Source organism: Lonchura striata, chromosome 12 (assembly GCF_046129695.1).
Source record: "Lonchura striata isolate bLonStr1 chromosome 12, bLonStr1.mat, whole genome shotgun sequence".
Lineage (NCBI taxonomy): Eukaryota > Metazoa > Chordata > Aves > Passeriformes > Estrildidae > Lonchura > Lonchura striata.
In genome coordinates, this window is record NC_134614.1 from 20,824,557 (window position 1) to 20,851,727 (window position 27,171).

A 27,171-nucleotide genomic window follows, 5' to 3' on the forward strand; every position below is an offset into this window, starting at 1 on the left:
CTTGCACAAACAGGGACTTGGGGAGGGCAGGAGGAGCGCGGTCACCCTCAGTCAGAAAGCGAGGAGGAAAGCACGAGAGCTCTCTGAGGGGCCGGCGCGTGAAGGGGAAACGGCTCCGCGTGGCCTGCCGCGAGGATCCGCAGGGCAGGGCCGGCATGAGGAGGACGATCACCCGCGGCCGGCAAGCCAGCCGCGAGCCGCCCTCAGCCCGCCCGAGCCCTTCCCGCCGCTTTTCCCGCCGCCGTTCCCGCCGCTCCCTCACGGCCGCCGGCCCCGCCCATTGGCCCCGCCCCGCCCACGCGCCCCGCCCATTGGCTCCGCCCCGAGGCTCCGCCCATTGTCTCCGCCCATTGGCTCCGCCCCCGGCGGGCGGGGCCGCGGGGCCGCGCACGGGCACGGCGCGGGCGCCATGTTGGAGCGTCGCTGAGCGCGGGGTGCTGCTGAGAGCGCGACCCGGTCTGCGCGGGACTGGGGCGGGGGAGCCGCGCCGAGCCGCGGGGGAATCGCCCGGGCGGACCATGGACGTCGAGAGGCTGCAGGAGGCGCTGAAAGGTGGCGGCCAGGCTGGTGGCGGGGGCTGGGGGAGCGGTGTCGCCGCGCTGAGGGGAAGGCTGAGGTTCCTCAGAGCCTGTGGGGGGAGCGCCCCTCGCTGAGGGCGAAGGGTCCCCGCGCTGTGGGGAGGGAGCTGCTCGCTGTGAGGGGTCCCGCAGAGTGGGGAGAGGCCAGGAGTCGTGGGGAAGTGGAGGGCAGAGCCCGCGGTCTCCCTGCCCAGCGACCCTCGGGGCTGCGTGAGGGGGATCAGCGACTCTCGGCTCTGCCCGGCTGCCGCCCTGGACACCCCGGTCCGGCCGCCCCTTCTCCCTCATTCCTGCCCCTTCCCCCGCATCCCGGCCCCTTCCCCCGCATCCCGGCCCAGCCCGGACCTGTCCCCTTCTCCCTCCGCAGCCCTCTCTCTTCTGGGCTCAGCTTGAGCAAATCGCTCTCTTTCTGTGCCGTAGCTGCTCGGAAGAAGTTGCAAATCAACTTTTGCTACTCTGCTGCGTGCGGTTTCTCCGCAGGAAAAATAATAAGTGTTTCCCAGGGCTGAGGAGCTGGTGGAGTTCATGGGAACAGCCGGGGCATTGTGAGAGCACAACAGTGTTTTTGTGGGAGCTGTACTGATAGTTCAAGCAAATCGCTAATTATTGTGAATTTTTGTTCTGTCCCATCTTCATTTACCATTCTTTTTGTGTCGTTCTCATGCCAACAGATTTTGAGAAGAGAGGAAAGAAGGAAGTGTGTCCAATACTGGATCAGTTTCTTTGTCATGTTGCTAAGACTGGAGAGACGATGTAAGTGTGACTGTTTTGGTGGTCCTCAGTCGTGACTTAAAACAATTCTTGCATTTTACGTCATTGAGATTCTACCAGGATTCTTTTTTTTGCCTGTAGGTTGCTTCAGTGGGCTAAATAAGCTTTCCTCAGTTCCCATTTAATTTTGTATTGATTAATTTAGTTTGCTGATAGTTTGATCTAACGAGGGGAGACTTCTCGTATAGGCTTTGCTCTGATGTGCCTGTCAGGTCTTACTGATCCTACTCAGCACAATAAAAAACCTGTTGCTTTCCCTGGATTTTTGAGAGAGATTCAGGTTTTGTATGTTACAAGTTAAGCTGCTGTTGCAATGTTTTCTATACACTGTTGTATAACTGTGTTTGCAGTATCTACATTGTGTTATTTACATAAAGATTGCAGTCGCTCACATTGTTTCTTTCTGGGCTCTGTAACCATCCTGTGACTGTCTGGGCGCTGCTGCTGAAGCGGGGACGATCCGGAGGCGCTTTTGCGGACGGGGATGTGTGGGAACCGCGGGGAGCGCCGTGTTTTTCCCTGGTGCGGAGGGAATTTCCCTCGTGCCGCCCTTTGCGGCCGCTTTCCCGGAGCTTTCCCGGGAGGCAGCGGAGGGAGCCGCGCTCCTTGCGGGGCTCGCTGCTGGTGACTTCCTTGCGGCTCACTATCTGGCAGGAAGGGGAAAGGCTTCCCGGCTGCGCTGCCGGATTCGTGCTCACTTTCTGGCGCCCGGGCTGTCTCCTTGTTTTTGAGGCCTAGTGCCAGACTACGGCTCCAGCAGGGAGATATGCTTTTACGAGTGTTTTGTGATCAACCACCGACCCGCAGGGGCTTTGTTTGAGTTTCGAGAGTCCCGCCAACTTATTAGAGGTTCTGGTGATTTTTTTTTTTTTGGTAGCTTGCTAGTGCTGCTTGGATTAATGGTTTAGAAAGAAAAACAAGTTCTGAAATGTACTTTGCTCTTTGAATAGAAGGCTCATGCTCAGCAGACATACACAGCTGTAATGCTTCATGTTTTGGTGTAGTACTTATTATACAGAAAAAATACACCACAGTAAGCCCATACTAAAATATGTTTAAAATATTTTTTCCCATTCTGAGGTATTTCTTCAGGTTGTTTTTACTGTTTCTGCCATTATCATGTATATTCCAAAGTATTTTTTAAAAAGTGATTCTATAGGGCCAAATTATTGGGAAAATTGTATCCTTTCTGATTTTATTTTCATTTAGGAAATCTAGGTTTATTTTTATTATTTTTATTTTATTTTTACAAACTTAAACCTCAGCTGGAGTCTGTAATCTGATATACAGATCCTGCCTTCTGTGTTTCCAGGGTTTTCTTGCAATTTTTTTTTTTTATATAGTTTTTTTAAAAGGTGTTGGATGTGAACATCAGAAATGCCTAATATAATCTGGAGATAGGCATGGAAATACTGTTTTATAATACTGTATTTGCTTCAGATTATCTGCCAGAGTCAGTATTTGGTCATCAGACATGTGTTCATCAGACTGATGTGTTATGTATCACAATATCAGGGGGAAAAGTGAGTAAAAATTAAAATCTCCTGGAAATCACTCATATGAAGATTACTAACGTGCCTTTTAAGAGCTTAATGTATTTTTAAGCTGGTACAGCTTGACAAGTACAAGTGTTCTGGAATAGGCAAACCTACCAAATACATGCAAATTTAAAATGCACTAGATAATCTTTATTTTGACTTATGTAAAAACAACTTTGTTGAATAGAATCTAAGCCAGTAATAAATAGATACTTTGGAGTGAGAAAATAAAATACTCGTTTGTAGTGACATTTGTTAGGATTTTTACAAAGTCAGAGTATAGTTAAAAAAAACAAAACAAGCAGGGATGATGGTTTAGTCAGGGGTAATTACACCCATGGTTTGCAGACTTGATTATTGAACAATGATCTTACTCAGTCACAGCCTGTTCCTAATGTAACAAACAAAAAGTACTGAGGCAAATCAGGACAAGTGAAATGTGAAATATTTTTGTGTTCAGTTGTTAGTTCTAGGAGAGTTACATGGTCTTCATAGGAGTTCTGTCAGCTTTTTAATTTCATCACAAATGCTGATTTTTAGAAGATAAACTGCAGTCTCTATCCTGGGGTGAATGCTCTCATCCTCCATACGTTTCCAGACGCAGTTGCAGCAGATTTTGGTGACTCAGTAAAATTAGTTTGAAAAGGTAGTAATGAAGTAAATTAAAGTGACATTTTAGGTTCTCCTCAAAGCTTGATCACTCAGCTCACCCAACAGATGGAAAGCACAGGCTCAGGTGAGATCGTTGGGTGCCTCCCTGCCCCCACTTGTTGCAAAGTGCTTATTCATCTGAGGGAGCTGGGAACAGGTAGGTGCAGGTTTAGGTGAGGCTCTGATCTTCCTGGGATTTCTCTGGCAGAAGCCTTGGCTGGTGCTGCCCGTGGGTCACTGTTTCACTTGGGCTGTCGAGCTGCTTCTGCAACTCCACAGGAACCTGGGGCAGGAGCTTCTCACAGTCCTGACTCCTTAGGACGAGGTTGGGTTCACTGATCCACGTGTTCTGTCCCGGTGACTGGTACTGCCAAGCTGGAGAAGTGGTGAAGGGCAGGAACGGAGGGTGAGGTGCTAAAGCCACCAGTGCAGCCATGACAAGGCTCCTAGTATCTTTATTATAATTAGAGGTCTTTTTCACTTACAAGGGAGGTGTGGAACAAAAACATTGCTAATTTTGGTTCTATTATCACTGTAAGCTTAGATGTGTTATCACTACTGTGCAGTAAAATTCTGATCATACAATGATGTACATTCACTTCATCTTTTTGAAGTTGAAGTTTTCCTCTTGTGCAAAGTTAACCATTCACTTAATTGCTGTTGAGATTATAGCCTACATCTACAGAAGCCAGTCTAAACTTCCTTTATTAGAGGTGACAGAAGCAAAAGTCTTATTGCTTGGCTACTATGAAATATTTTTGTTTCTTAACAGTTGCCAAGGTAAGACTTAGCCTTAGGTGAAATACAATATAAAGTTTGTTTTTCAACCTTTTTGAAGTTGTCTTGAATCTTAGGGTTTTTTTTCTTTTCAGAGGCGTAACGTACTTCTCAATTAGCTTGACTTTTTACTGAGATACTAATGTGGAATTTCCTTAGTGAGACCAAGTACAGTCAGTGAAGTTTGTTATAACCTCCTTGTCTCCAGTTTGTAACAGATCAGTGTGACTTGCAACACTGAGGAAAGTGAAGAGAGAGGAAATTTGTTAGTCCTAGTACTTAGCTGTATCTGAAGGACCTCTAGAAACAGGATGAGTTTTTGTCCTTTTTTTCATAAGAAATCCACTTATCTGTTTTCCAAAGTAGAAAGAGCTTTAATGGATGGGTTGGAAATCAGAGCATTGCAGTACTAGAAATAAAACGCAACAGTGACTTTTTTTGTTGTTTCTAAAGAATTCTTAAAAATAGTTTATGAAGATCACTTATCAATTGTGATCTTGTGTCCTGTATTTAAAATGTTTTCTCTTGCCTCCTAGGAAATTCTCTTGGGTTTGGAGTCATTCTGCCCCTTCAATAGCAAAAATGTTTTAAAACCATTTATTTAGATACTTCACTGAGAAAATCCAATGTGTTGGACTGGAAAGGAAAATGAGATTTTTTAAAGTGGAAAATAAAACTTAGAAAACTAAAGCAATCAAGAATTTTATGTTGGCTTTTTATGCATTTCCCTCACTCCTGCCCTGGGGCAGGGAACCTATAAAGTGCAGTTTTAATGGCTTACTGTAGGGGAAACTATAATGCAGAAGCTTACTGCCAGTGAAGGAATCCAGAAAGTACCAAAATCTGCAGCAATACAGTTAATGGGCAGAAGTGATTAATTGTAAAATCCTTCTAGGCCTAAATAGAGAACACTGCCCAGGATATGATGCAGTCACACCGGTTCCTCCCCTTAGTGCAGCTTAAACAGCCATTAAAATACATTCTAGTTTTATTTCTTCCTCTAATGGCATTCTTTTGGAAGCTCTGAAATGTTTATTTGAACCTCACCTGAGCCTGAAAACAAGTTGTTTCTTCACATGTTTCCTGGAGGGCCAACATAAGTGGGTTTTTAAGAGTTTCTTGAGTCAGGTTTAATTCATGTGATTGTAAGGCAGATCTGGATATTGGTACTGTCATCATAGACCAGTTGGAAGTGACTTGTGGAGGTGATCCAGGCAGATTCTGTGCTCAAAGGGAGCTAATTCCAAAGTTAAATAAAATTGATTAGGGCTTTGTGCAGCATTTCTGAACATCTCCAGTCATGGCAATTCCGTAGCCTTAGTTTGGCTCCCTGTTTCACTGCTTAACCACGTGCACTGGGAAAAGCAATTCCCTTGGAGCATCCTGGGCCCCATGCATCTCAGAAGAGAACCTGTTTCCATCCCCTGGATGCAGTTAGCCCTTCCCTGGTGAAGGTCAGCAGCTGCATTCCACCAGCAGAGCCTGTCTGAGTTTGAGGCAGCCGAGCGGCAGCCTTTACCCGGGCTGGCAGTGCTCGCTTCCCTCGGGCCAGCACGGGGTGCCCTGCTGTGAGCTCTGAGCGCCGCGTTTGTAACTGGGTGTGGTTGGACTTTGGATCAGGCACTGCAGTGGAGCCCGAGCTGCACCAGAGCTGCAGCTTTGCCAGGGCTGCTGTGCCTTGCTCAGGTTGAGCTACAGTGTTCTCTGGTCTTCCCTCCTCGGCAGTCAGTCAGGTGGATCAGGGATGATTTGCCTTTGGCAAATTACATAACCGTAAATGTAAGTTACATAACTGCAGTTCCACCAAAGATAATGGCAAAAATACTTTTGACCTTTTTATGCTGTTTCATGTACTTTATGTAGCAGTGAAGTTTTTTCATATTACACTTTAAAGCTTTTTTGAATCAGTTTAACTGTTCTAGTAGTTTATTACAGCAGTGAAATTGTTTGCTGTAGGAGAGCTAAATGAAGATACAGTAGCCATGAAGTCCTACAAGAATAAGTTTGCACCGGAGTTTGAATGTTAACTATGTAGTGTATAGGCTTGTATAATATCCTTTCTCTTGTTACAAATGTATAGGTTTTTTTAGACATATGTTCTCTGGCTTATTTCACATGCTTAAATTTAAATCTATTTTTTTCCCTTAAGTATGTTCTCTGCTTTTATTCAACGAGCAGTTTTCTTGCTCGACATGTGTTTCTTAGCATATTTTCCGATTTGGAGACAACTTACTTTCTGGAAATCTTAATGCCTATTTGGGGAATGTAGTTCCTTATGGGTTTTTTTAAATATGAAGTAAAACAATTCTCAAGTTCCTGCTGTAATAAGCACGATCATATTTTTCTGAAAGAAGTCTGTGTGCCTTTGATGCTGTAAGCCTGTTCCATTTCCATGTTTCATTTCCACTATTATTCCTTACTAACTCCATTCCATTCAGCATCTGGAATTACCCCTTACTAATTCCCATTCTACTGACACTGTTTTCTGTTTCATAATCCACTGATGTCTCAAAAGGACAGGGATGTTTTGTCAGAAACCCTGCTGATATACCTTTGTCAATACTAATTTACCTTCCTTGCTCTTTTACCTCTGTTGCAAACAAAAACTTCTGTATTTGTGAATTGTGTAGCTGCAGTACTTCAGAGCAGTCAGTGGTGATATCAATGAAATCACTTACTGCTTTGGGAAACACACACTGTTGTAGTGTTTTATTTTAAGTGCTGCCACTTCATATCTGTTGGGAGTGAGGTTTACAGTATAAAGGTCAGACTTCAACTGCCATTATAAAATGTGTGTGATGAACTGAGCATAATAAACATTAGTCTCTCTATGGAATACAGAGAATACAGTGTAAGGAAAGGCAGAAGACAAACTCTGCAGCACTGAGGTTTTTGGGGTGATTGGCCTGTTTTAATCACAAAATAGCTCTTTGCACTTTTAGATTTGCATAGTGTGGCTTCCTTCCCTGTTGCTGTAAGCACATTTCCTGATAATCTTTTTGGCAGTCAGTCCATGTCACTTTGCACAGAAAACCTCCCCACCATGTATTCTCTGGTAGTAAATGCTGTTGCGTGTGTTTCTGACAATCACTTTTACTTGTATTCTGTGGTCATCCTTCTCCTCAAACTCACTTGTCTGCCTTGCTTGACAGTATTTGTTGTCATCCTCAGGGTTTCTCCTGGTTTGTACCTTCACCTTTCAGTGACATTGCTGCAATGACTGCCTCAGTGTGACCTCTGATATTTTCCAGTGGGCCTCAAATCTCTGTTCTGTGCTTGTTAGTATTTCATCTGAAGGACTTTCCCAGGCATTTGGGTATTGTTCACTCTATAATATACTTCTCAGTGGCAAGGATGTTTTTGACTTTGTAATTGGTGAGCCTTGATCCCTCTTCCTGTCTGTAGCTTTTGGCAAGGTTTCTGCTTGATGGCACCTGAGGGGAAGGCACAAGGCAATAGTGCACACAGAAGGAGGGGTGCAAAGCAGCCTGGTTGACTTGAGGAAGGTGGATTATCAATTTGTGGATAAACAAGACTGATGCTGCTTTTCTACAGAGCTGATACATATCTGGCAGCTTCAGCTTTAGAAATAAAACTACTGAAGGCAAAGACAAAATTTCCATGATGGCAATATCTGGTGAAGTGACAGGGGAGTGTGATGATGCACAAACACCTAATGCCTGTGGATTAGGTCAGTGAGCTAAGGGTGCACCTTGTCATCCCAAGCTTAGCATGTGTCACCTGAACTGCCTGTGGAGATGCCAATTGGGTGGCTTTTGTATCTGGTTTGGAAGGAATCGGTAACAAGTGCAATTTCTTTGATCCCACTAGTACCACACTGAGAAACACGATGGAGACCTGGGGGTTTTTGGGACAGTGCATAAGGTGGCAAGCGCAGGGACTCACTGCAGCAGAGATCCAGGATTAGCTCCTTAGGGTGCATTTTCCTAATCTGGTTTCCCAGCTTTATTGCTTGATACAGTAAACATCTGATCATACTATGTCAGTGTGACCTGCAGCTCCTCTGAGGTGACCAGCTCCTCTAACAGTGGCAGCCACAATGACCAGAGGAGCTGCAGCATTTCTTGTGTGGATTTGGTTATTCTTGGCAAAAAATGGGTGTCCTGTATTGCTTTCTACTGTGCTATAAGGAAGTTCATTTTTGAATGAAGAATGTTGTAATCTTGTACTTTTTTATTCTGTGGTCAGTTTCTGACTTAAAAATAAAATGAAAGGTACTTGAGTTTGGTTTCAGATAACTATTCACAAATGTACTTCCTAGAAAATTTTGGACTGAAGTTTTTTTTCTGTTCTGTGGGACAGCTATATTCTGTTGGAGTCAGCTGAATATTTATCAGCAGAGATTAGAATTAGTCCCTTGGTGATTATAGATAGTGCTTTAATGTCTTCTTCAGCTGCTAGTTTCCATAACTAAGTCTTAATCTTTGTTGTTCCTGGCAAGAACAGTAGTAATTTGCAAGCAGCAGAGGTGAACACTCTCACTACTGAAGTAGTTGTAGTTCTAATGTCTGACAGTTTCCCTGGTTCTGGAATGAGATCACTGTGCTCCCAAGGAGAGCAAAGACTGGATTTGAGCTGACAACAATCAGCTAGTGAAAATGGAAAAGCACCTCCTGTGCTTGTGGGAAATACCAGTTTTTCCTCCTTTGAACTCTTCAATATATTTTTAATTAAAGTGAAAGGTAACATGAGGTAAAATCCTGCTGAAGATAAAATGTGAGAGGTTTAATTTTACATGAGTTATCAGGTGAAAGGGAACAGGACGCTCCCTCAGGACAAGTACTTTGCCAGTGTTTTCCCAGCCGGAGCACACTGTGCAGCAAGACACAGAGTTCAAGGAAATTCACCCTACCTGGAGCACCTCAACTTTTAAATTGATTGCTTATTGCCATGGGTTGATGCCGGTGCAATGCCAGTGCACCCATGAAAATATACTTTTCCTAAATAAGAAACACTCATAAAGGATCTAGCACTTGCTTAAGGCTTTGATTTGATGTTAGGTTGAGGTGTTTGATTGCCAGAAGCATGTGAGAGGCCAGTTTCCCTTGGTGGACAGGGGATTTTGCTGTGTAAATCTGTTGTCATTGTTTGGAATTTCCCCTGTTAATCTGCACTGTGTGAATGGTGAAAAGAGCAGCAGCGTGCAAAATCATGACACTAAAATGAACCGCATCAAAATACTGTTAAAGTAAAGCATGAGAAATAGAAAAATAAGTTTAAAATACAAAGAATATTTGACACAAGAGTGGAATTAGGTGAGGTATGTTCTTTTACCTGATAAATGAGTGCTGCTGCTTAAAGAAATGGCTTAGCTCCCTACTAGTCACATCACACATCTTACTCAGCCTTATCTGCAGCATTAATTTTGTGGTTAGATCAGTGATCTGCCTCACCTCCCTGTGTGTGGGATCACAGGAATGTGTGGGAGCAGCAGAGCAGGCTTGCCCCTTTTGGTGTAGACAAAGGACAAGGTTGAGTGTCTGGTGGGATATGTGATTGCTGAGTGCACTTCATTTTCTCTGCCTTTTTGCTTTCCAGATAGTTCTGGAGATCCCATTGATCGACCAGAATAGAAAAGGAATTAACTTGTTTTGGATGAGACTTTAATTTTGCTTTTGACAGCCTGGGGAAATTACTCTGTCTTAGAGAATATCTTTGTCTCCTAAGAGCTCTAGAACAAGACACAAAAGAAAAACAGTTACTAAAGTTGGCAAGTTACTTCACTTCAAAACACCGGTTTCTTACTAGCAGGTCTCTGTGGGAGTGTCCTGTAAGTCAGCAAAATCTGGGGGGGTCAAAGGCAACACTGGTGGCTCACATCTCTTGTTCCATGTTCTGTGACTCCCTCAGAGATTGTCCTCTGGTTCTTTCCTTGTGTGTTCTGAGGACATTGCCTTAAAATCAGTTTAGCTGGACATAAAGTGTTTGCATGCTAAATATACCAATTTGGTAAGTTTTTATGGGTTGTTTTCTTGTTTGTTTTTTAATTTCTGCTTGTCAGAGAGCCAATAGTAGGAGAAGTATGGAGAGGGAAGTATTTCCTTTTATTAAGTTCTGATATTTCTTTTATGGCCTGTTCAATGAGCAGAATCAATAGTAGATCTACTTTGGTTTCATTTTATGTTCTGTGTGGTATTCAGCATCTCTCCAAAACAGATGGCACCCTCTTAAAATTTAAGTAAAGTAATTTTGTAATGAACTTAAACACTGTGAAATTTGAAGACAGACATCCCACCAGGACTCCTGGGGCTCTTCATGTTTTAAGTACATAGCTGGGTCTCTGGAAGCTTAACATCTCTTCAATATAATGTTTTTCTTAATTAAACCTCTAATCTGAAAGGCAGTTCCAGAAAGATTTATGGAATAATTGCAGTACTTTCATTTCAGGAGTTAGTCTTGTTTCAGGCACTCTGAATTCTTCCTCCAGTTCTGCAGTCAATTTTAGGTTTTGTCCTGCTTTACTTCAATAGGCCTTACTGGAGTTGGAACCTTAAAATCTGTAGCGTTTGTCTAAAGTGGATGAACCATATGCACTCCCCCCGGGTTATGTTTGATGTTTTATGCCAGTTTTTAAAAAGAGACATGAGTAAGGCAGTGGAATTGTCTTCTGCACTCCTGGAGACTTGACAGCCCAGCCTCCACCTCGTGTCAAGTCGTGTGCTGGTGTAGAGATGTGCTGTTACAGCAAAGCTTTGCAGTGCTAAATTCATGACAGGGAACCATACAGTTTGTTCAACGTGGATAGTTTTCCCTTAAAAATAGTAGGGGTTTTTATCTTTGTCAGGTCTTGCCCAAACAATTTAGGTAAACATTTCAGGCTTTTTGCTCTTCTCGTTGACACTAATCTCCCAAAGTGACTGTACCAAGTGGCAAAAGAATCGATTATAAAAACTTGTCCAATGGTCAGAAGAAAATATCAGTTAATTTTCTGACACAAAACAGTGCAGAGCTGGTTCTGTTCCTCCCCAATACCATTGTGTAAGAGAGCAAACTGCTTTCACTTTCTCTAGGACAAGCATTTTGCATAAGCAGGAGATAAGGGAGTAGGGGGATGTCTTTTACACTCTGGGAATGATATGATTAGATTATTTCCATGTAAAATACAATTTTGTTTGGATATGCATGTTCGGAAGGATGAATCCTATACAAATCACATTAGCAGAGACACAGTCATTCTTTGCAAGCAACTTTGTGCTACTGATTCTTTGAAATCAAAGCATTGCATCAGATTTTGCCCTTCTCTCTGTCTGAGGTGGCCTGTTCCCTGCTGAAGATCATGCTCATCAAATAGAATTGGTGCATTTCTAAACTTGGTTGATGTTGCTTGGCAAATTCTGTTCATCTGTAGTAATGGATTAGTTCCAAGAGCAAATCATGTAATTCAAGTACAGGTGTGAAATAGATTGATTGCTTTTCTTAGAGAACAGAGCTATTTAGGATTGTGTTCTTCCATGGCTCTGCTCTGACAGTGTTAGATTGTGTCTAAATTAATCTCTCTTCTTTTTGTTGTTGTTTTTTATTACTCTTCCCTGTGCAGTGGAGATATTTTTGCTGCTTCATCAACTCTCAGTGACTCAGTACTGAGTTGCACTGTTCTGACTGGAGTTCCCCATCCCTCCTTTGTGGCTTTCCTCTTAGAGTTTAAGTTTCTTGTCTTCACCTGATAATTTTGATCCCATTCTGGGGTTTTGTTAGTTATGTGTGGGATGAAAAAAAAATGTATTAGTGATTTTTTTTTTTTTTGCATAGTCTGTAATTTAATTTAATCCCTACTGGCTCATTTCATGTCTCATGTCTTCTCACCCTTTCCTAGCCTTTTGTCACCATGTCTCTCTAATTTTATGTAAATTTTCTCAAAACTTCCTGATGTTACTTGTAGGATTGGTTGTTTGGTCAGGTGCTGTCTGCTTTCCTGATTGACTTTGGAAACACAGCTGAGTGTCTTCAAACACTGAAATGTTTTCCGTCCATTTTTCCCTAATGTTTCTAATATTCAATGAAATTGCAAGGTCAGGGACTGCACTGGGGTGCAATATTAGGGTGTTAAACATCTTCTCATACCTTGTGACACATTACTAGCATGTATAAAATATTTAAGGTAGAAAGACTGAATTTGTTGGACTCTCGTGTGAACTTCCATGCTCTCATTTGTTGCTTGACTTTTAAAGGTGCTTTTTAAAAAACAATTAATTTTTTGAGTTAAACTACCAGCATTTGTGTCTGCCGTGGGAGAATTTGAAATGGGTGGTGTCTGTGTGGATACAAGCTGTAGTTCTGCAGTGCTGTGATTGATTGTTCCTCTTCAGCCATTCCTTTGCCTCTTTTTTTCTTTTTAGGTGCTTTTTACTTGAAATCAGTTTCTTCCTCTTGGTTTTTTGTATGCCAGAGTAAATAATTTAGGTTGATAAAGGGGAAGTTGGTGCAGGAGCTGGTGGGAGGGAAGCAGAGGACTCTTGTGATAAGCTGGCATTTTTTCCTAAATTATTTGGAGTATGTGTGGAACTCCAGGCTCATTAGCCCAGGAGAGCTCTTTGTACAGGTACATTTACACAGAGTGACCCAGATACTGTAGTGACATCTGCCTTCATGTACAGAAAATGTATATAACTACAAAGCCATCATTCTCTAAAATGAAAGTACACTGAACCAAAACATTTTGGGATCAGCTTATTTTTTTAAATATTATTTTTGAAGGTGTTGTTTCAGATCATGCAGTGTTCTCAGTAACTTTTTTCTTTGAGTGGCTCTGAAAGCTCTCAAAGTTGCTGATACAAATTCCCAAGCTAGTGTAGTGGACAGGAAGAGCGTGGTTTGGAAGAAAAGGCTGATTATGTGCACTGCTGAGTGGGAAGAACAAGTATTCATAAACAAGCCTGCTCTGAAAAAAAATGTGAACAGTATTTTCTCCATGGGATTTCTTCAGTTTGTTATTCTTACAGAACTTATCTTGTTTATCAGTTATTTTCCAGTGTATAAAACTTATGAGCTTGTACATAAAGTGGAGAGTAGAAGAATTTTATTTTTCTTCTATTTGGCTCTTGATCTAACTATAGAAGGTATTGACCAATCTTTTCTCTTGGTTTTGGGTTCTCTCATTGTGTAACAAAACAGAGAAAAATAGAGGTCTTTCTCAGGAAGCTTGTGATACATGTGGAATATTTTCCTTTTCCTAAAAAGCAGATATTTGGCACTTGTTTGTCTGTTTTGTTGTCTATTTCTAAGCAACCAGTCTTTCAATGAATGGGAATAACTTCAAATTTCTAGAAGTGTAGATAAAGATTGCTTTGATAACTAGTAGGATATGCAACTTGTAATCTTAATTTTGTATTGCCAAGCAGTTTGACCCATTGTTATGAAGGAACTGGTTTTCTCTGTGAGTTTGTAATGTTCAGCTGATGCCAACTTGTACGTGTAATTTTCATAGCTTGGTGAAACAGGAAAGGTGACTTTTGTGACACTCACTTTTGGTCACTTCCACTAAGTCAATGGGAACTGAGAAAATCTTACTGTCCCTGCAGAAATAATTTTGGTTTTTTGGGCAGAAATGAGTTCATTATTTTTAACAACACTGATGTCAGGAGGTGCACAGGACAGCTGTGTTTATTGTTTCAGTTGCAGCTCTGTCTAAGATTGTAACAGTGGCCTTTGAGCAGTTCAGCTTTCCTGCTGCTGCTACTGCAGCCGGAGCAGCAGGAATCCAACAGTGCTGGGAAAAACTGCTGGAGAATCACAGAGAATGAGCAGCAAGGCTGTGCTCAGCCCCTTCTGCTGTGGTTACAGCTTCTAGCAACAGCTTGTTGGGTTGATTTCAGCTGCTATTGCTCTCTGGGCTAGCTGTGGTCACCCTGGGATTGCAGGATGAGTTTATCCTCAAACTCTGCTGCCTCTGTGTAACCTGTCCTGTGTTACCTGGTCAGCAGCCATTTAGCAAGTGGTTTGGAATGCAGGTTGAGAGATGCTTTCTGTGTCAGTAGTTCAGTATGCTGCAGATGGAAGTTCATAGCCTTTTTATAATGAGAGAAATACTAATTAAAATTTGTAGTTTAAAATCCAGGTGATCGTTTTCTCAACATTTCGATATGGGCAAAATGTTACTATTTTTGTTTTCTGTAGTTTCAGTATTGTATAGGAGCTGGTGGGTGCTGCTGTCGGGGAGTAGATTGCCATTTTAAACCTCATGATGTTGATTTATTTCAAACACTGATGGGTTAATAGTCTGTGAAAAGATAAGTGTTACTGTTTAGCAAGAAATAAATAACAATGAAAACAAAGAGCAGCTCAAGTTTTAAAGTGTGGAAATATATCCAAATGGGGTTGTTAAAGAATGTTTAGAATAATAGTGGAATCCCCTTTCATGAGGCAAATAAAGCTCTTGGGATGCTCTGTGGGGAGTAATCCCACACTGTCTTGGGGTTATTTGCTGTGGTTGTGGTGTGTTTATGTATTAAATCTGTGATTTGTTACTAACACTTTGGTTTCATGGTGGTAACACTGCAGAATTGTACAGCTTTTCAATTGAACATTTGCAGTAGTAATGCCCGATACTGTACATTGGAACATTGTAGTATTCTGCTTGGGATGTAGAATGCTGATTGGAGACAATCCAGCTGGACTCAGTGGTGCTCTTTAGTCCATACCATTCCCTTTTGGGACCTTGATGTTTATTTATTTATTAATTTTTATTATTATTCACTAAGTCCTATGATCCCTCCTGTTGTGAGGTGCCTAAGGGTCTCCTGTGAAGGAAAACGGAGGTTTGCTTTCCTCTTTGGAATTCCCCCATTCTTGCAAAATTTATCATTCCTAGTGAAAGACAGGGGCTTTGTGTTTGGATCTCTATAGATAAACCTGAGCTGTATTCCCCCTTTTTCATCTTGTAATTATTTCTTTGAGACAAAGGAGAAAATTAAGGCAAAAATGACGTGGCTCTGCATTTCTGGTGCAAGCAGGCTGACAGAGCTTCCGTGGCCTGTGGTTTGGGATTTGGGATTTTGCTTGGCCTGTGGTGGTGCTGGAGCTGGAGAAACAAACATCACCACCCGTGGTTCACAGTACAAATAGCTGGGTCAGCCCCCCAGAAGGGCAGCTGCTACATGGGGACAGAAATAGTCAGGGCTGCCAAAGGCAGCCTGTGGAGATAGAGCCTTTGGCTAAATAGTTTTCTCTATAGTTTAATATTGCTTTGAGCAGGAGCTGAAGGGCTGTCCAGGGGCTCATGATTTACACTTGTTTGGTTTTAGCCTGCTCCTCCCAGATCGTGTGTGCTACAGATAAATGTCAAAGATCATTTCTTTCTTTATTGTTGGTTTGTTATTCCCCATTTCTTTTCCTCTGTGCTGGAGCTGTGCAAGCTCCTGCATCAGGAATAGAAACAAATCGATCCTGAACTAAATCACTTGCTGCTTCCACGTGGCTGGGGCCATGGGTGGGGAGGGGCTGCCTCAGCACTTGTCTCTTGTACCCAGTGAGAGGGACCTGTTTGCTTGAAAATTTCAAAATCTAGAACTTTATAAATGATGAAACTTGAAGCTGTAAGGCAGGAAGTAATTTGGAATGATCTCAATAGTTTACTGCTGTGGGAATTTTTATTGGGAATCAAAGTTGTTTTGCTCAGTTGTTTGTCAACAAGTGCCCACTGTGATACAGAAATACTTGCCTTTTTGAGAAAAAAAGGTGCCATGGCATGTTTTTAAGGTGTGTGGACTTCCAAAAGGCCTTCAGTAAGGTTTTGTGAGGGAGCAGATAATGCTGCATTATAGTTACTCTATGGATTCCAAACTTGAAACATTTAGTGTTTTGGTGTGGTGGGTTTTTTTTTGGTGTGGGTTTTTGTTAGTTGGGGTTGTTTGTTTGTTTTTTGTTTGTTTCCCCTTCCACTTCTTATGAGCTCAGTGAAAGCTGAAGGCTCCCTTTACATTCTATAGATAAGTGTATATTTCACAATTAGCTTTGCCTTGTCAGTGGATATTGGTTCTTTAAGGAAATGGCTTCCCCTGCTGTTATTGGCAGTTGATTTGTGTTCCATTGTTCCAGTGTAATTGTTGAAATAGTTACCGTGCTTTAAATTCAAGAAGGGAAACAGCACTGCATTACTTACCTCGTTTATCTCAGGACTGGCATACCAGGGTGAACGTTGTTATGCAAACATAAACTTACACTGTTGTTCTTTGGGTTTAGGCTAACTTGCCTATGTCTCAATGCTTGTGTTTTATGCAGGGTTCAGTGGTCTCAGTTTAAAGGCTATTTTATTTTCAAACTGGAGAAAGTCATGGATGATTTCAGAACCTCAGCTCCTGAACCAAGAGGGCCCCCCAATCCAAATGTGGAATATATTCCCTTCGAAGAGATGAAAGAAAGAATTCTGAAAATCGTCACTGGATTTAATGGGTATGTATCCTTTGTTTTCTAAAATCTGGATTACAAACGTATTTCCCCTGTTTTTAACATGATAGTTTGTACTGTCTCTGTGACTATTCATTTTGCTTCCTCAAATAGATGAGCAGAGGCAAATATGCACCTTAGAAATATATTACAGTAGTTCCTGAACTTTATATTGTGTCACTGAATGAAAAGTGTGACATGCTCTGCTGTCATTCACTTTGTTTTTTCAATATCTAGTTAGTTTTTAAACAGTGGAGTTCAAAGATGTATCACATTACTGTCTGCATTTAAGAGGTTAAATAGACAGTAAAGTCAGATTTCTTTTAGTGTATTTTTAAATACCAAATGGAAAGAGGTCTTCTGGTCTTCAGTTCCTGATTATTTTGTGGCAGTTCACGGCTTTTTAAGAAATCATGCTGTCAGAAACAGGGTGTGACCGAGAGGCAAAGGTGTACCTGGGTTGGTGTTACTAAATTATGTCAGATTCAAATTTATAGCTGAAGTGATCGTGATGAAGGACATGGGGAGTTTGATCTGTTGATGACAGTGTCCTAGTTGAAATGTACCTGTGCCATTTGCTGGTTTCCTCATTTTGGAAGTTTCTGTTTTCTTTCAAATAAAGCTCCTGATGTTTTTGTCTTATTTGGTGTGTCCTTTTTACATAGCTTTCATATTATTTTTGTTAAACTGGATTACATACTTGCCATAAGCTGAGTCATTCTGCTTGTGGTGCTCAGTGCTTGTTAAGAGACTCAGCTTGTTGATAAATGGGCATGTTCTAAATCTTGCCTTCCTGGTACTCTGAAATTTCAGGTTCAGAGGTGCTACTGACATGTCCTTAGTATTGTATTTGATGCTGTATTTATAATTTATAATGTCATTGTTCTGTGCTACTTCATTTATTTATAGTTTAGGAGTCTTAAGTCAGATTTCCTCTTCCCCCCACAATTGCGCTCACGTAGGGGACTTCTAAGAATGTGAAATTCAGCTTGTTCTCAGCTCCCCAATATTTATACCGGGCTGCTTCACTGTAGGAATTTAAAAACAAACCTATCCTTTATTCTCAAGTCTGCCTCTCTCGGGCCTCCCCCAGCTTTTTGTTCATGCTTCATTGCCCACAAAATGGGTAATGTTCTCCCAGGGACAGCTAATGAATGGGCTGCTGTTATCTGCTGTTGTTCCCAAGTGCACTGAACAAACCTCTGGATGACGAGTCTGGAGCTTGGGCTGTGCCTGTGCTATTTTCATCCTTTGCTGTAACACTTCAGGGTGCTCAGCTTCCTCATACTTTGCACTGAAACTCCCAGGCTTTGAGGAAGCAAACTGCATCCATTAGTTACCTTAAAGGAACTAGTGCCTGGGGATGTTTCAGAATCCGGGATTGCAGAGTGGTTCATTTCATAAATCCTGTAACCCCCACAGGGAGGATGTGATTATAAAAGCTGAATCGTGTGGAGATCTGCCCAAAAAGTAGCAGCAACAGGTTTTAGGTTGTGTGATTTGTATATCCAGGTTTCTTTAGAGCTGTGCATGTCATTTCAGGGTACCAGGGCAAACAGGGAACCTACTTGATGTGACTTATTATTGGGACATTTTTATTAGTGTTTATCTAAGAGAGAGGGAAAGAGTTCATTCAAAGTAGCAAATTTGTAAAAATTTTTCATTTGAGTCAGAGAAGTAACACATTAAGAATGACCCCTGTTTTGGGGTCTTTCTAGCAAAAGTGCCTTTTAAAGAAAGCACAAACTGGCTCTTTTAACCTGTCTGTATCTTATTTGACATAATGTCTGCACAGGTCTGCAGAGCCAGATTCTCTTTATAATATTCTTACAATTGCTTTGGAGTAGGAATTCTGCCATTTTTTAATCCTTTTATCCTTCGTTAGTGGAACAAGGAAGTTCCATGTTTCTAAGTTATTTGGGATCTCTGATGACAGAGAAACTTTTACAGGATTAATAAAATAGATCATAATCCAAATTTCGTTTTCAGGGGATTTTTTGGCTACAATTTAATGTAGGTGTTATAAGTAATTTTCTCAGATCTCTCATCAATCCCGTCCAAATGAATTTTTGGTTTGTAATTCACTCTAGACTGTAGTGCTGGAAGTGCAGTTTTGAGTGTGTTGGTATAGAATTTTAAGTGGTTACCTTAAGTAGGCAGATCAGGACTATTCATGCAGCTCATGTGCTGAGCTAATTAAATTTCTGAGTATTTACAATCAGTTCTCGTACTGTTCACAGACTTTACATTTGTGTCCATTTATAGACTTAAACCAATTGAAATTGCTTCTGCTTTAAAACCACCTTGTTGAACTATTAAAAACAATAGTTTTTTTTCACCAGAAAGGGTTCTTGAGGGGAAGTTAACTTTGTGCTTTGTCAACTAAAAGCATTTGTAAATGCTGAAGGAGTTCCATGCAGAGGGGTGATTGTGTGACACCGGGTGCCATCTGCTGCTCGATGCACGAAGTTCACTTTGCTGGGAAGAATTTGGAGGGAATTGAGTTGGCTTTTGCCTTTTTCTTTTTAACTTGTTGTAGCTGAGAGTAAAATAGGAACACAGCTTTTCCTTCTGGAGTTAGTTGCAATCTGCACATTTCTTAAATTTTCTGTCCTACCTGGGGAATTAGCACTGCATTGATGTTCCAAAACACTTCATGTCACAACATTCCAGGGGACCAGTTAAAAGTACAGCTAAACCCAAATTAGCCAGGTACTGATTCCCCAGGATGTCTTATAGATCTGGCTGATGGAGAATAATTCAAAAATGTGTATGTTTTTGTTTCTGTTGAATAAATGGATTTTTGAATGGACTGTCTATTCTATTAAAAAAATAGCAAAATCTCTTCTATTATGAATTTCCAACCCAAAACCAAAGTGACCATCACAAGAAATAGTACAATCAACTCATTATTTTATCTATATGAAAAGATTAACAGATCAAGTAAATTCTTTGTGACTTAAAAGTTGGGAATTTTGTTAAAAGAAGGTGCTGTGCAGAAGCTGAATATTGCAAGAATGGGCTGGATCTTAAAGGTCTTTTCTGAACTTGAAGATTTCATGAAGAATTAGGGTGTCAAAGATTGCTGGTTAATCAATGAAGAGCAAGGTATGGGAAATAAATAATGCCAGAAGTATTGTCAAGCTTAAGAGCCTTCATGTAATAAAGTGAATTAGAAGGAACACTTGTTCCTGTGTTTTTTTTGGTTTGTTGAGGATTAGGACTTCCTCAGTAACATGATGTACAGGCAGTTCTGGAAAACATAATTAAATTGTTGATACTTAGTCACTCTGAGTACTACTGGCTTTTAGTCAGAGTGAAGTGTCATGTGGGATGATGCATTGGAGCTGTGCTGACCTCTTTGCACTGAGCTGGTGGGGATATGGGCATCTCTAATATGGCTTTTTAGCTAATGAGCAAAGCTGGAGATCAGGCTGAGGTGGCTCATGACAGGCTGGAGACACCATGTACTGACTTCCTCAGAAATTACTAAACACAGAATTTGGACAAAAATTTACAGTATAGGGGTATACACACTCATGCATGGCAGTCTGGATTGATGCTGCTCTGGATTTGGTGTCAGTTGTATTCCCAACCACAGAATGGTTCATAAATATTTTATCAGATATTCTTCTTAGATAACTTTTGAAATGTTTATGGCTTCAACTTCCAATAGTTAACTATAAAAATGCATGGTACTTCATAATTTTACTGAAATATTTTTTGACAGAAATTTGTTAAAATGTGACACTGAACTTGGATTGAAAGTGTGTGACACCTCAGGTAATTGGGAATTGTTTGTCAAGTGTTGCTTTTTTGAAAGGTCAGTTTCTCATTTCAACAGGATTGAAACTGAGTGCAGAATTGTCAAAACCAAAAATGTGTTTATGTGGTTCCTATGGGCTTATACATCACTTATTATTATTATTATTACTTGTTTTTCCTGATCTTTTCTTGATAGATGAGTACATTGTCCAGTTGTAGCAAAATGGATTATTTGTAACAGCTGAAGTATAAATGGTTCTACTAATTCCAACATTCACTGCTTTTTCTGTAAATGTGTTTTGTAAAACCTGAAATAAACTACAAGTTGAGATTTTTTTAGCTCTAGTGTGTATGACTCAAATTTGTTTTGAATCCCTCACAATTTCTATTCTGTGTATTGGAATAGTACAGTCAGAAAGTTTGCTGTTGATGAGCTGATTTCCTTTTCATTGTTTAAATGAAGCTGTGAGTTGTGGGATGATGCATTTAGGATTCAACTTGATTTTTGTGGTGGTGAGCAAAGGAAACAGTTTTGTATGAGATAGGGGAAAATGAAGCCTTGAGGTGCCACCCAGTATTGCTCATGGTAACAAATTTCAGTACTGGTTTGGTTCCACCTTCTCAGAAAGGGGGAGAAAGCAATAATGTTGCTTCCTAACAGTTATACTTATCAAAATAAAATTAAACTGTTACAAATCTATTTTATTGCAGCATCCCCTTCACTATCCAGCGACTCTGTGAGTTGCTGACAGATCCCAGGAGGAATTACACAGGAACAGACAAATTTCTAAGAGGTGTGGAAAAGGTATGTATTTTTCTGAGAGAGAACACAGATCCACAATCACAGCCACCAATTAAAAACTTCTCAATTGCTCCCAAAGGTCTGCTGCTTTCCTTGTGGCTCAGAGTCAGAGTACAGCTAATGGCTGCTCTTAAATGTCTGAGTTTGTTTCATAGCTTTCACCATCAAAAAGCAGTTTTAAAATAACTGCAGACAAAAATTAATCTCAGGGCTGCAACTGCTGTGTTTCCCAATCACTCCACATGTAGTTTTTGGAGAGTGGAAGTTTTTGTATGGAGTCTTAGGTAGAAATGATCAGATGACATACCCTGAATCTTTTGATCAGGAATTTCCTCCCACATTTGATTTCAGAGTAGATCCAGAGGTGAAGAAGAAGGGAGGCCCCATCCCCCCAGCGTTGTTGTTTCAGTATTTAAATCCTGTGGTGTAGCAGAGTGTGCCTTCGGAAGAGCCCACAGGTGTCTTAACTGGCAGTTTATAGCTTGGATCAGAACGTGGGATCCTTCAGAAGCCAGGAGGAGACTTTGAGAATGTGGTTCCACAATAGGATGCTTCAGTATTTCTGTTTTCCAAAGATCCCTCAGTTAGAAATTAGACACTCAGGCCTGAGGCTTAATGTGCTAGTCTTGTTAGGACAGTAACAAACTTAATAAAATCCTGAATTTTAGTGTAATTGTGGCCTGACCTTGTAAGAGGGAGCAGAGGTATTTTAACAGATAGAACTAAAATCCTATAAATCTTAAAAGTTCTGGAATATTGTCATGAGCTGAAGCTTCTGTTTCTGAACTCCTGATGTATTTGTTGTTTGTATATTACAGAATGTCATGGTTGTCAGCTGTGTATATCCATCTTCAGAGTGAGTATAAACCTCTTTCCCTTGAAACTTCAAGCTTGTGTTAGTAACAGGGAGGATGCATGTGTGTGTCTGATGGCTCTCTCTTGCTGTCAGTAGTTGTATCTAAAAGCCAGACATGCAGAATTCAGGTTTTGTTATCAATAGTTCAGTCAGCAGCAGGGATGGTGCCTGCAAATATAATAATTTGGGATTAAATAAAAAGCCCTTGGGGACTGACAGTGGGGGCTTTGTAAGTTTGGGATTGGGAAGTTCTGTGCAAACAAACTTGAAGTGATTTAAAGTTCCTTTATTCTAACATTTTGTTGTTGCTCTGTTTGTTAGGAAAAATAATTCCAGTAGTTTAAATCGGATGAATGGTGTTATGTTCCCCGGGAATTCACCAGGGTACTCTGACAGGTGAGTTTAGCTCCAGGTGTTAACTTTTACTGGATCAAAGCAGTGAAATTCTGGGAATAAGCACTCTTAAAAATGAGGTGGGACATGGATAGTGGGGAATGGGGATAGAGGAAGCATGAGCGTATATGCCATGTACTCTGTATTTTCATCTAAACTCATTATTGAGAATTTTTTTGTTGTTATTTAAATTTTTTAATCAAATCTGCACATTGCAGGTGAGGAACATTTTATTCAATATAAAACAGCAAAGCCCCTCATCGATTTGTTTAGTTTTGTTGCTCTTTTAAAGGAAGGGTATAACTACTTTGTGCCAAGTAGGATTTAGCTGAAGGTTGGATTAACTTTTGGTTATTATTTTTAAAGATCGAATGTAAATGGCCCTGGGACCCCCAGACCCGTGAGTCGGACGAAGGTTTCGTTGTCAGCTCCCATGACAACCAACGGTTTGCCAGACAGCACAGAGCATAAAGAGCCCAGCTTGCAGCAAACAGAGGAGAAGAAACACAGGTTTGTCAGGAGGAGTGTATTTGAAGCTCAGGGTCTTTATTTATGTTTTAAAAATAGTTTAAAGAAGACTGACCCTCTAAGGGAAGCATAATAGAGTCTTAAATCAGGAGTGATGACTTTGAGGTTTTGTTATGTAGTAAGTGGAGCAAATTCTATTGTTACCACGTAATGTGTTTAAATCAAAAGAGTTGCTACTTTTTTCTTAAAGTGTGGCAGGATACAGAATGTTTGTCTTCAATAAAAGCTACATCTGGTTTTGTTGCTTGTAGTGAATCACCAGCATCTGAATCAGAAGGTGCTCAGAGCAGCCCAGTGAAAAATAAGCACTCTGAGGATGATCCTGCAGAAGCAGAAGGACATGAGGTAAAAAGACTTAAATTTGACAAGGAAGGGGAAGCCAGAGATGTACCAAACCAAACTGCCTCCAGTGAAGTCTCTTCAGGCATGGGGGAAGAGACAGAAGCATCCTCTACATCTCAGGATAAAGAAAAAGATGCTTCCTGTGCCAGACAGCACTGTACAGAGGAAGAGGAGGAAGGTATTTCAGATTTCACTGCCTTCTTTTACTTCCAAGGAGTTGGGATTTTCTTTGCTGGAGACCAGTGCTGTGGGAATGCTGAAGATCTTCAGTTGTGCTTAAAGAAGAGCTGCTTGTTTGTGCTTCAATTTTACATAATTTAGCAATTCTGTTATTACTTTTTCCTTGGTCCTATGCTCAATTTGAAATTTACACAAGGTTACTTAAAATCTTCTGAGGCCATGAATTAGATCAGGGTGCACCAAGAATTCAAGAATCCCTGTGTTAGGTGTTGTCATCCTTTCTCCAGAATGGGGATGGGTCATAGCTCTGTTTGACTGTCTTTATTAATTATGGAATTTATTTAAATACAAACATGAATTTATGTTCTTTCACTGAGGAGACTGAGCAACAATTTCTCCATATCCTATTGGAACAGTAAAAATTATCTCACTGTAGGGCAGGCTCTGTACCTAAGTTCAAAAAAAAAAAAACAAACAAAAAACTGGAGTGAAGAGACTAATCTATTTTTTACATATTCTTCCAAAGTTTCCTTTGAATTATTTTTTGTGGCTCTTGTATTTGTACAGAGCTCGTGTAGATCATGATGGCTGTACACCTGAAACAGCTGTGGCTTCATAATTTCCAGAAAACTGCTTCTGAAAGCAAGTGGAGGATGTGGGGAAGCCAGAAAAAGTTATTTCTTAAACTTTGTGTTTACCCAGTGAAACTCAACTAAGTGAAGCTACCTGTTAAATAAAATAACTTTTCTGTTTTCATTGTATGTTGGATATCCTGACAAAGGTGGCTCTGATTCTTCACATCTTCTAATAAAATTGGGGTTTGTCTGTTTTTCCTGTCCTTGGCTGTGCTGTGGAAGTTTTGCTCAGCATAGCTCGGAGTGGAAAGCAACATGATCAGGGTATGTTGGAAAACCCCATGGTAATTCTGTGCTTTCTTTGTTCCTAGAGTCCTTCATGTCTCCCAGAAACGTTGGTCCGGAGAGAAAAGATCAAGACAAAGACAGTGACTCCTCGAGTGTGGCTGAAGAGAGCTCTGAGGAGAACAATCAGATGGAGGAGTGTGAGCAGCCCCGGGCAGAGAAGGATTTGCACTCTGCTGACAGTGACACCAGTGCATCTGCCACCAGCGGAGCTGACTGCAGTGACACAGAGGAGCTGGGGTCCTATGCCAGTGAAACTCCAGAAAGCTCCTCAGAGACCCCGATGGAAAACAGTGATGAAGCCACAGAAGCTGCAGATGAACCTATGGAGCAAGACTAATTTAAATAAACCTAGAGGCAGTATTTTCCATAAGGCTCCGGTTTTACACTGTATAAATAATTTTATGTAATAAAGTGGACCTTTAGTTTTACAAAAAGAAGCAGGTTGTAAAATAAACTTCTCCATGGATTGAACCTTGAAAGAGTTGTACATGATAAGAACTGTGAATACCAGCTCCTTCAGGTCCTGCTTACCGCTGAACTTTCGTTTGGTCAAATCAGTGGTTTGTGTATAGTTTTTTTTATTTAGAATAAAAGTTTTTAAACTGGAAGGTAATTATAATTTTGACAACTTTTTTGGAGATCACCACACCTAGTTGTATGTAAGCAAGAAAGCTTTTTGTCTTGTCTTTTTCTGACAGCTCTAGCAGTTACTTCATATTTTGGTTACAGTTTCAACATTTGACATGTGAAATTCGGGGTTTCAGGCTGGTTTCCAGATTTTTATTTAAATACACACCAAGAAATCTTCTGTTGTGTGTTTCAAATGTGTTCCATTTCACACACACATCTCCACACAGCATGCACACCTCCGTGTACCCTCGCTGTTCTAAGGGGGAAAGGGTATATTTTTCTGTTTCTATAAAAGATAAATACAGTAAATACTTTTTCTATAGGAAAAGACTGAGTTCACCTCTCAAGGCACTTTGCTTTGCCTCTGGAAAAACAAAACGCATGAAATGAAATCTGGCCCATATGAAACCCTGAAAATACTAACATTGTTGAAAACACCAGAGTAAACACATTCCAAGAGAACTGTTCCAATGACAACATTTTTGTATACTTCTGAGGTGCCTGAGTGAAAGGAGTTCATTTATTTATGAGAAAATGTGCTTTATGTTGAGAACGTTGTAATCAAAACATTAGCTTAAACTTTTGTAGAAGAAATGTTTGAAAATAAAATACCTTGGAAGAAATGAGCAGGTATTTGCCTTTTTGAGTGCTTCTTGGAGCTTGTGAATATTGTAGAGAAGTCTCAGAGTTCCTCCAAGGTTTGCAGGTGGCATCGGGCTGATCACACCACTGGATGGGAAGGACGGAGACGTGACCCTGGTCATGTTCCTGAGCTGCAAGGGTTAGGGGTGCAGAGGAGTCACCACGATTTCTATAACATTTTGGAAGTGAACTAAATATTTTTGAACATGCTACTTTGACAGCCAGTGTTACATTTTTTCAAACCAGCTCAAAGCACAAAGTACTGCTTTAAACTCGATATTTTCCAGTTCCCATATTTAAAGACATGCAAGCTGCAACCTCCCAGTCACAATTACTGGCTGCCAAATTTATACCTGTTTCTTCAACTGTATCTTTTTGATATTTAGAATTTTTAAATTTCTGTAAAGTAGGTTTTTTGTAGATTGTAATGAGTGCTCACTGCCATTGTGAAACGGTATATAATTGTATAATTTCTGTGTGTAAACTGAATGCTTGGGCTTTCAATACAATATTCATATAAAGCAATAAATATTAATGTTATGAAATATCTGAGTACATTTTTATCACATTTGTCCCTCTTTGGTTTTAAATTCATGTACCTGAAGTACAAAAATGACCTCTAAAATGCATGCTGATAGTTTCTTGTACTACATGGTCTGCTTTGTATTGTTTGGGGGAAACTTAGGTTTTGGTTAATACCAGAATTAATTTGGCTCAGTTGAACTATTTATAAACTTATTTCTTGGTGATGTTGCCTATCAAGTTGTGAGCAGACAGGATTCAGGGAGATGCTTGCAAAAAAAAAAAAAAAAATCTTGATTGAGATCCCCTTGCAGAAGGAAAATTGTACTTTGACTCATTTTCATTGTGCTGAAGGGTTGGATGATGTGTGTTATCAAACTAAAGGACTGAACCAATATATTGAAATTAGGAAAGTTTAAGAATATAGTGACATCTTACACTTATTTTTTTTTTAATATTTTGCCAATGAGAAAATTTTAAAATTTCTAAGTTTAGAGATTTCTGAAATTTTCTTTAGATTGTTTATTTGTGACGATATTGTCAATAAACTTGTTCTTTAAGCACCTGTGACCTTTCCAGATGTTTGTTTGAGCAGCATTAATGCCCCTCCTGCAGAGACCTGCAGAGGGATTCTGAGGCATGGATCCATTTCTGTATCTGCAACTTATTTGAAAGGCTAATAAAAACTGAAGTAATGCTTCAACCTCACAGCAAAGATCTTAATCCTAAATGTGCACCCTACATTTACCAAAATCTGCTTTAAATTCCCTATTTACACACCCCAGAGCACACGGCTTCAAACTGACAGTGGGTTTAGATTGGATGTGGGGAAGGAAGTCCTGACTGATGTCCAGGGCCGGGTTGGATGGGG

General features: G+C 40.6%; 1 protein-coding gene across 1 annotated transcript; it reads left to right on the forward strand.

The window, feature by feature from the left end:
• The first annotated feature begins 374 nt into the window (after positions 1-374).
• PPP4R2 (protein phosphatase 4 regulatory subunit 2) lies at positions 375-26,863 on the forward strand. The gene is made up of 9 exons (XM_021538964.2): positions 375-552; positions 1,250-1,331; positions 16,553-16,723; positions 21,194-21,287; positions 22,103-22,140; positions 22,462-22,536; positions 22,900-23,043; positions 23,313-23,581; positions 24,530-26,863. Exons 1-9 carry the CDS (start codon positions 519-521, stop codon positions 24,841-24,843), a joined length of 1,221 nt encoding a protein of 406 aa, XP_021394639.1. The 5' UTR covers positions 375-518; the 3' UTR covers positions 24,844-26,863.
• Positions 26,864-27,171: the final 308 nt, after the last annotated feature.

Excerpts from the sequence above, each read along its gene's own strand:
- PPP4R2 (XM_021538964.2), top strand. The coding sequence starts at position 519 with ATGGACGTCGAGAGGCTGCAGGAGGCGCTGAAAG. Across the intron at positions 16,724-21,193 it reads ATCGTCACTGGATTTAATGG|CATCCCCTTCACTATCCAGC; the intron begins GTATGTATCCTT and ends ATTTTATTGCAG. Across the intron at positions 21,288-22,102 it reads TTCTAAGAGGTGTGGAAAAG|AATGTCATGGTTGTCAGCTG; the intron begins GTATGTATTTTT and ends TGTATATTACAG.